Source organism: Lagopus leucura, unplaced genomic scaffold (assembly GCF_019238085.1).
Source record: "Lagopus leucura isolate 7727_CA_CO unplaced genomic scaffold, USGS_WTPT01 33912-0_obj-0_obj, whole genome shotgun sequence".
Taxonomy (NCBI): Eukaryota; Metazoa; Chordata; class Aves; order Galliformes; family Phasianidae; genus Lagopus; species Lagopus leucura.
The window spans coordinates 1-9,704 of NW_024963031.1; the positions used below are offsets into that span (position 1 = coordinate 1).

At 54.1% G+C, this 9,704-nt stretch overlaps 1 protein-coding gene across 1 annotated transcript; it reads left to right on the top strand.

The window, feature by feature from the left end:
* The first annotated feature begins 1,039 nt into the window (after window positions 1-1,039).
* LOC122190938 lies at window positions 1,040-9,092 on the top strand. Its single transcript, XM_042891085.1, is given in 12 exon segments — window positions 1,040-1,517; window positions 2,644-2,723; window positions 3,290-3,348; window positions 3,669-3,759; window positions 3,762-3,787; window positions 4,112-4,176; window positions 5,680-5,882; window positions 6,220-6,279; window positions 7,198-7,266; window positions 7,562-7,660; window positions 7,918-8,083; window positions 8,270-9,092. Coding segments are annotated over 12 exon segments (1,995 nt in total). The 5' UTR covers window positions 1,040-1,083; the 3' UTR covers window positions 8,913-9,092.
* Window positions 9,093-9,704: the final 612 nt, after the last annotated feature.

Below are 9,704 nucleotides of genomic sequence, written 5' to 3' on the forward strand. Positions count from 1 at the left end.
ACAACATCACTTGTGTGGGTGGAGTGTTACTATCTCCGTGTTCATCTATTATGTTTGTTTGTTTCATTTCAACTCTGTGTTGCCAATCTGCCTTTGCTGAATCCTTTCCTTGTGGCCTCAGGCAACAATCAAGGGGTCTCAAGTTTCAGCGCTGAGCAAGAAGCGCAGGCACTCAGGAAGGCCATGAAGGGCTTTGGTAATCACAGAATCACAAGGTTGGAAACGACCTGCAAGATCATCCAGTCCAACCACCCTCCCATTCCTATTAGTACCACAAGCTACTAAACCATCTCTCGTAGCTCCTCATCCAGGCACCTTTTGAACACTGCCAGGGATGGCGACTCCACCACCTCCCTGGGCAGCCATTGCAGTGCCTGACCACCCTCTGAGAGAAAAAGTTTCTCCTAATATGCAACCTAAACCTCCTCTGGTACAACTTCTGGCCGTTTCCTCGGGTCCTACTATTTGCCTGGGAGAAGAGGCCAGACCCTTTTGCACCACAACCTCCCTTCAGGAAGTTGTAGAGTGCTATGAGGCCTCCCCTGAGCTCCTCTTCTCCACACTGAACAATCCCAGCTCCCTCAGCCGCTCCTCATAAGACTTGTGCTCCAGACCCCTCACCAGTTTCGTTGCCCTTCTCTGGACACGTTCCAGGGCCTCAATGTCTTTCCTGTAGTGAGGGACCCAAAACTGAACACAGCACTCGAGGTGCGGCCTCACCAGTGCTGAGTACAGGGGGATGATCACCTCCCTGCTCCTGCTGGCCACACCATTTCTAATGAAGGCCAGGATGCCGTTGGCCCTCTTGGCCACCTGGGCACACTGTTGGCTCATGTTCAGCTGAGCATCAACGAACACCCCCAGGTCCCTTTCCTCTTCACAATCATCCAACCGCTCATCCCCAAAGTAAGTTGATCTCCTTCTCTCCACGGGCCAACTTTTATTTTTTCTCCAGCACTGGGAACGGCTGCAGCATAAATGGTGGTTTGTTAGAGGGAAGCGTAGCTGCTTGCATTTCTCTGCTGCACAACTGCCCTAAAAATCGTTGGGCAGTGGAAGCAGAAGTGCCCTTCATGTCCCAAAATGCAGCTGCTCTGGTGGTGTGGTCCTGGCAGCTTTGTGTGCACAGATGGAGTCCTGGGGCTGTTGAGAGCCGGCTGTGTAGGGGCCTGGAGGTGGCACAAGAGCAGAGGGCACTTTGATTCTTGTGCAGGCAGCCTGACCAGCTTCCATTTGTTTCTTGCAGGCACGGATGAAGGTGCCGTCATCGAGATCTTGACCAAACTCAATGTTCGCCAACGTCAGCGCGTTCTGATCACCTACAAGGGCACTCCTGGCAGGGTAGGTGCTCTGCAGAGATGTGTGAACGTGGTTGTGTCACTTGGTGAAAAGCGAAAGACGACCCAGCCTCCACCAGAGAAAGGTCAGCAGAGACTTTACCTGACCAAGGTTGTTTTGTTCCTGTTCAGTTCAGAGCAGCTGTCAAAGCGAGGAGGGTTGGAGCCTGAAGAGAAGCGGTGAGCAGCTCATTTCCTTCTGTCCTCCAAGGCCGTGCCTCTGCCAACTGCTTTCTCCTCTCCTGGCCGTCCAGGATTTGATTGATGACTTGAAGTCAGAGCTGAGTGGGAATTCTGAGAGGGGATCATTGGGACGATGACTGCCAGCACCATGTATGGCATGCAGAACTAAGGAGGGCGGTGAAGGCTTGGAAGTCTTCCTTTCGTATGGCTTAAGTTCTGGCCAAGGACTTCCTGCTTTGCTGTGTACGTCTTCTTATGGATTAAACTCCTAAAGAAACCTGGTTGCACGTCACGAGCAGTTGCTGGTATCTGAAACCTTGCCTTGGCGATTCCCTAGGGAGCAGGAACAGGTGAAGGTTGCTGATGGAAACTGTGGCTTCTCCCAGCAATGAAGAGATTCGTTGCTTTGATGAGAACTGCAAGCTTCATAAGCAGAGCAAAAGGCCAGGCCTTGTCCTGCTGTCTGACAGTCAGTGTGTGTGTGTGCAGGCAGATGTGAAGAGGAAGAGTCTGGGGAGCTTTTAGGTGTGACAAACTGGCCAACCTGGGTGTTGCTGTTTGTCCAGAGAGAAGCTAGACTGGAATTTCACCAGGAACTGAACTGGTGTAACTGAAATGGGGAGGAGCATTCTGTCTGTCGGGGGATGTGTGGCTCTCTTGCCAGTTTCTTGCTGTCTGCGCTTCTTAATTGGAGGCTGCAGCACTGGTGATGATGGCTGGAGCGCTGCAGTGATGCTGAGAGCTCTGGGCCCAGTTCTGCACTTAGCAGGTTATGGCTGGTAAATGTTGTGGGCAGCACCCAGGTGGTGGCCCTGCTCATAACAGATGCTGTGTGTGTGTTCTTGTGACCGCCATTGGGGTAGAGGGGAGAGGAGCTAAAAACTTGATTGGCAGCGCAAAGCAGCAGGTCTTGAAAATGGTAATAGCTGTGGTAGGCCAATTAGCAAGACTGTTAGCAATGAAAAGGAATTATTTCTGTGGGAGGATCCTGATGTAGCTGACAGTGCTGCAGGAATGATAGAATGTTCATGCAGTACACGAGGAGCTCGTTGTTGCAAAGTGGTCCTTTGAATCTCTCTGACTTTCTGCCATGGATTCTTCCCCCTGGTTTTCGATGGTACAGAGGCACTGCTGACAAGGACATAACAGACAGCGTTAAATCTGAGATGTCAGGAGACCTGGAAGGTGCTTTGCTGGCTGTGGGTGAGCGCCCTGCTTTTAAACCTTCTCTACAAAGCAATGAAACGATGAGAGGTGCTGTGTCTTCCCTCGAGCGGCTGTTACGTGGTTTCAGGAGGCAGACGTGGTTTGTCTTTGTTTGTGGGCACAAAGCCAGGCTGGGTGGGACTTGGAGCGCCCTGGTGTAGAGGGAGGTGTCCCTGCCTACTGCAGGGGGGTTGGAACTCGATGATCGTAGGGGTCCCCTCCAACCCAAACCATTCTATGATTCTGTGCTTCACAGTCAGGTGAGAAAGCTTTGTGCTTTATGGCACGGTGTGCTTGGCCAAAGGGAGCTTTGGCAGCAGAGGTTTGCTGTCAGGAGACATGAAGGCCTTCGTGCAAATCCTGCTGTGCTGCTGTGCTGCCAGGCACAGAGACATCAGCTCACAGCACATCACTGACTGCATGCCTGCACTGCAGCTGCTGTTTGTTCACCTGGAGTTGCATCTTGACAGAAGAAACAGCTGCACCAAGGAAGTGCTGCAGCGGTGTGGAAAACCTCCTGCTTTTACTGGCCTTAATTCTCTTGTTCTTGTCTCTCCTTACAGTCAGGCGCGTGCGAAACGAGCCTGCGTGCTTTGCTGGAAGACTGTGTAAATCCACGGAGGTAAACAGATTGTGGAGTAAGGTTGCTTGCTTCTTTCTTGCATTTCCGTGCTCGAGTCAGCCAGCAGCACCTTGGCAGTCATGGGATGGGAGCTGCAGCCAGTCCGGAAACTGGCAGTTCCAGGACAGATCAGGCTTTTCTGCACATCAGGGTAACAGCCATACTCAGGAGCAAGCTGCTGCTCATGGATTGCTCCATGAATGCAAGAATGCTGTAATGAAGAGCAGCTCCTGCACGGGACTGGGCCCTGAGACCTTTGTGTCTGCGGGTGATTCTCCAGCAGTTCTGTGTTGGCTGCACGTGGCTGCTTTGCTTTCCAGGGCCTGGGAACAGGCGACAGCACTGTGATCAGAGCGATGGTGTCCCACTCCGAAATGGATCTGCTGGATATCAGAAGAGAACTCCTGACCATAGGAAGTCTCTCTACACCTTCATGAAGGTAAACTTGTCAATGTTAGACACAAACAGAGGGATTTTCTGAGTGCCTTTAAGGACTGATCCCCCCTTGACACCTGTTGGGTATTTTAGAGCAGCTGGGATGAAGCAGACCTTACAAAAACGTACTGAAAATGCTCCTGAATATTGCTAAATTGTGTAGGATACGAACGCTGCAAAAAGAAATCTGTCTTAAGGAGAATTTTACTTGAGTAGAACTTAAGAATTATTCATCTTCCTTTTGTTTCTTTTCTCAGTAACTCAGTTTGTTCTGACCTTCTCTCTTCCTCTCCTCTCCTCTCCTTTCTTTCTTTCTACTTCCTCCCAGGGTGGGATCCTACAGGTGCTGGCCATCAGACCCCCTGCCCCAAAGCGTCCGGCTGCCAGCAGTAGGTGAGTTCACTGGGACTTTGTGGATGGGAGGTGCTAACCAGCGAGTCTTCAGTTTCCACTCCTCAATTCAGGCTTGGAAGCACGCTAAAAATGGGAGATATATCTGGTGTAGGAAGGGGATGTCCTTAGCCAAGGTCCTGGAAAACTGGAGGAAAACGGATGAAACTGCAGATGTACCAACAAAAAGGAAAGCACACGGCGCTTGACTTGGCGGGTTTGTGGGAAGGTCAGCCTCCCTGTGTTTATATTTCAGCCATCGTCCTCCATACTGGAAAGGCTTTACCCGCTTGGCGTGCTTAATTGCAGCACATTGCACGCGTGTGGATAACTTGTGCTATAGCATCCTTGATCCAGACCCCATTTCCATGTTGCATCTCTTTCTCAATGGCCCGCGGTGTCACAGGGGCACCGAACTGCAAATAACGCCCTCGTGGTGTTACTGTAAAAATTTGCCAAGTGAAGCTATGGATGCTCCATCGCTGGAGCTGTTCAAGGCCAGGCTGGGCAGCATGACCCAGTGGGTGGCATCCCTGCCCAGGGCATCGGGGTTGAGCTTCTAGGTTCTGTACGGTCCCTTCCAACCCAACCCATTCCGCTGTTCTGCGTTCCTGTGATGCAATCCCCTGCCCTGGTGCAGTGCATCACAGTCGGAGCAGCCCGCGGGGAGCCTCCGCCTGGCATCACAGAGCCGTGAGGTCGTGATGCCCCGTGCTCTGCGGTGCTGTGCTGAGCTCACAAGGCCTGGCTGTGACGCCGTGCCGCAAGCATCGCTCTGTGCGACTCACTGTGGCTGTAGCGGCGGTGGTGGAAGCATGGTGCGAGTGTGGGGGGCCATGGCCCCTGCCCACCTTGTCTTCCTCTTCCTCCTGATGGCCGTGTGTTTCTGGGAGACCTGCGCTGCTCCGTGGCAAGCACCGGGAGCAGGTGGGTGGGCAGAGATGGGACCAAACCTGAGCAGCGCTGGGGGCAAGAAGTCAGGCTGCGTCCCCACGGCCCTGTGCCGCTCTTCCCTGGGGCCTGCCTTCCAGGGGGGTGTGGGGGGTGTTGGGCAGGGGGTGATGAGCAGCACCACAGGAGCCGGGCAGGAGCCCGTGGCAGCGCTGCTCCCCAGGCCTGGCTCCAGCATGCTGGGCCATGGCTCTGCTCCTTGCTGGCTGGAGCACAGCCTTCATCCTGGGAGGGAGGCGTCCTGGGGAGAGCTCAGAAGATGCATGCTGGGAGACGTGTGAGCGTTTTCTGCCCCAGCCTTGTGGTACGCCCCATAGATGACTCCCAGTTTCCAACACAGCCCCGGCCCACAACCCAGAGGAGGAGACAGATGTGCTTTCCTCCAGGGCTTCAGGGCAGCCTTCCTTTGTGTGCATCAGAGCCCTCCCAGTAAGAAAGCCCCGAGGGGCTGCATCTTCTTCCATGCGGTCCGTGAGGGATGCGGCACGTGGCCTGGAGGGAGCCTTGTGTGCCCTGCCAGGTGCCAGCCTGCAGCTCATCCTGGCCGCTCTGCAGCTTTGGAAATCAGGACCCGAGTCCTTCTCCCAGCCCGTCCCACAACCCGTCCCACATCCAGTTACTGTGGGGGAAGGAGATCACGCCGTGCGGTGGGACCTTCTCTCATCTGTTCTTGATTCTAGATGATGAGCTCGGTGTTCTCTATCTGGATGATCGCCTGGATCCACATTTCATGCCTGTGCCTGAGGGACAACCCAGAGGTAAGTTGTGTCTGTTTCCTTGAAGGCAGAAACATTCATGCCCTCATAGTTTACTCAGGTGCAATTTTACGTAGGATCCTCTCAAGGTCTTCCAAGTCTGTGCCTTGAAGGGCTTGCACAGATGAACCTTGAGTGTTTCTTTGCTGGGAGAGCTGCCACATTTGGGTGGGAAGGTCACCGCTGCCCCTCTTCAGCTGAGAGAGCCCAGAGCTTCGTATTTGGGCCATGCCATTCCCTGACCCACCGCCAGACCTCACAGGTCTGCCAGTGTTACAAAGGAGGCCCCCACATGCACTGGAAGCTCTCCTCACCTGTGTGACCACACTTGTGCCTGCAGGCCCTGCTGGTGAATCAGCAGAACGGGATCCTGTCCATGAGCCTGAGGGGAATGCTGGAGGTAAGTCACCAGGCTTCGTTTCCTTGATATTTGCTCATGTGTGGCTGATAGTTCAGCAAGGGTTCTGCTTTTCACCGGCCAGTGGGTTCTTCTCCATGGGAAGCATGGGGTGTTGTTGTTTCCTGGGTGCTCTGTGCTCTCGGCGTCGTCTTGGCTTTGCCTCTGTGTCTCAGAGGTCTCGCAGTGAGACAATTGAAAGCAGCTGAATGCTGTTCTGTGAGTTCTCTGAGAATTATTTCCCGTGGCCTGGAGAAAGTATTTGTAAAGCTGTGGAATACCAGCCGTCAGGTCACCGGGCCTCTCTGCAGCTTTGGAACTTTTGCCCCATGCCATTAATTGAGCCCCTTCCATCACCGCAGGTCAGTAAGGAAGAGAGGTGGGCACATGCCATGGGAACGTCTCTCAGCTGTCCTGGATTCCAGCCGTGTCTCCAGGCAGCGGCTGACCAAAGCCCAGCTTCAATCCGGTCCCTGAGACACGGGGCGATCCCACAGCTGAGTCCCTCAGAGGTTTTAGTTTTCATTCAGGTTTTAATTTTCTTTCCTGCTTCCTCTGTGGAAGAGAAGGGAAGATATGGGTCAGGCTGTGTGCAGAGTGCAGTGCCTGCCTTGCAAAGCCGTCGTTGCTGGCCGCTCCAGCCCTGAGCTGCTCCCGGTGCCTTGTGCAGAGCCAGCGGGCACCATGCAGTCGAGCTGAGGGCTGAGCTCCAGGAGGGCATTCCTCTGGGCAGCCCCACGCGGTGTAAGTTCTGTAGGATCGTGGTGCCCCTGCACGTACCTGGGAACTGCTCCCGAGGTGCTCCTGTGTGGAAGGGAGAGAGCAGTGTCACGAAGGAATCCCCTGCTTTAATTGTGTCCTGCATCGTTCCTATTGGGAGGATGTTTAATTAGAGCTGCTCTGTGCTGCGTTTGTTTGCAGATGTGAGTGGAGGAGGTGATCCAGCTTCCCCTCTGAGCTCCGAGACCAAAACCCGGGCGGATGGCATGGGTAAGTCACGGCTCTGTAATTCCTTGGAGAGCTCTCACTGCCCGCTTCAGTGCCACTTCATGGCACTGCTTCCCCCATACGCTCCGCAGTTCAGCAATGCTGCTGTGCATGACTGAAACTTTTCGTGGGTTGCAGAAGTGCCCCAGGGAGGGCTTTGCTCAGTCACTGGTTCGTTCCTGCGCTGGAGCCCAGGTGGATGCCCAGGGGTGGTGGTTTTTTTTACCGATGGCGCTGACTCAGCAGTGGTCTTCAAAACCTCGTGCTCGTGGCATTTAACTTCATGCGTTCCGTGCAGGTCTGGAAAGGGGAAAGGATGAATCGGAAAGAGGAAAATCCTCTGAGGAGTCTTACCATCCAAAAGAACTGCTGAGGGGAACGGAAGTGGCAGTTCATGGTGGGTGTACTTCAGTCTGTTCACTGTGAGACTCAGGAAGCTGAGCTCTGATGTCCGTGTGCAGCCTGCACAGCAGCAGGGCATTGCTCAGAGCCGTGCTGCAGCGGTGTTCCACATGTGCCAGAGAAGCCTGTGTGATGCTGCTCACCTCTCACCGCTCCCGGTTCCCAGAGGGCTGTGAGCTTTGTCCTTTTGGGAACGAAGCCGCCCGAGGGTGATGAGGTGAAGGTAAGGTGGGACGTTGTTGTTTCTTCCAGGGATGAATGCAGGGAAGCAGCAAAGGATGCAGGGAAGCACAAAGGCTGCTGCTGGCAGATCTGTGCGGCAGCGCCACGTGGCAGTGGTGGTGCTGTTCTCAGCTGTGCTGCTGTCTGCGCTGGTGCTGGCCTGCGTTGCTGCGTCATGGCCGTGGAAGGAATGCCTGTGAGTTGTCTTTCTCCCCCAGACACTTCGTTGCTGCTTTTGGCAATGAAGCATTTGTGGTGCCGGGATCCTGGGCAGCCGGATCAGCTGCTGGCAGTGCGCTGCCAGGATTTATGCTGCAAGGTCTTCTAAGTTTGCCCTTATTTCCTGTCAGTGAGTAGTGCTTTCTGAAACTCCTTTTCACAGTGTGTGCAAGGGGGGAGAGAGAGCAGCAGAGCGAGCTCATCCTGACACCGACTGGGAGGGAGTTCCAAGTGGAGATGAAGGGAGAGCGGAGCTGGGAGAGGCAACAAGCGAGATCCTTGCCCAAGCAAACAAGAACCTCAGCAATAGTTCCAGTCCGTTCCGTTCTGCCATCCCAGAGGCCAAAGATCTTCAAAGTCATCTGAAAGACCTGGAGCGTGAACTCCAAGCCATGAAAGAGGTCCATGGGGGCAGTGGTGAGTGCTGCTTTCTGTCAGAGGACGGCCTTGAAAGTGAGAGCGGAGGATCAGCGGCAGAGCGTTTGTCCTTCAACCTCCGTTCCCCGGGACGAGTATCACCAGTAGTTCGAAGGTTCTTAGCTCGCCACAGCTACGATCCTTTTGAGGGTCCTAATGAGGACCCAGAAAGCGAGCTTCCTCTGACCGCCGGGCAGCACGTTTATGTCTTTGGAGATGTGGATGAGGACGGCTGGTTTCTGGGAGAGCTGACGGATGGCACGAGAGGGCTGGTCCCTTCCAGCCTGGTGACAGAGGTTTCAGATGATGAGCTGGACACAACGATGCCTCCAGAGCTCTGTGATCTCCTGCTGGATACGGATGATTGTGTAGATGCAAAGAGTCCATAATGCAGCAACATCCTGTCGCAATTCTTGCCTCACTCCATCTGCAAGACGACCCCCTGCTCCACTTGACGTTCGAGTGAAGTGTGAGCAGGATGTGGATGAGCTCCTCCTGGTTCGATCTGAGATGACTGGCAGTGCGACTGCATGCTGTTATTGTATATTAAAAAATATTTAAAAAACTAACTAACAACACTGTTCTTTTCGAGGATACATTGAGGTGATACTTTTTCTAGCTGAGATTTTGCAGTGAGTCTCGAAGCAGGTTTGAACTGGTAGAAGTTGGCCGTGTTTGCATTCTGTTTTTCATATTTCCTTGCTGATCAGAGTCAAGGTGCCATGCATCCCTTCCCCGCCTCTGGCTGCCCCCCTTCACCGTGAAGAGGACCAAGAGCTTCTGGCACAGAAGTATGTCCACGTGCAAGGCTTAAACTTCATGCGTCTTCCTTCTCTGCTTGGTAAAACCGCGCGTTGGGCTCCTTTGGAGTCTGAGTGCTGGTTTCTGGGCAGTCCTTAGCTGGAGGCTGGAGTGCCTCTATCAGCTGTGGCGGTGCAACTCCCACCCCCACATCCTCCCCCTTCTGCCAGGCCTCTCAGTGCTTGGTGCACTTGGACAAAAGGTGCAGGACCAGTACATGAAGGTGCTGCTCTGTGCCTCTCCCCTGCTGGCCTCTGTGTAGCAAATGGCAGTGAATAGGAGCGTTAGGGGATGCCCGGATTGTCCCTGCCTTCTGCCTCGTGTCCCATTGCCCAGGGCCAATCCTGGGGTCAGTCATCTCCTGGCAGCCCGGTACATCT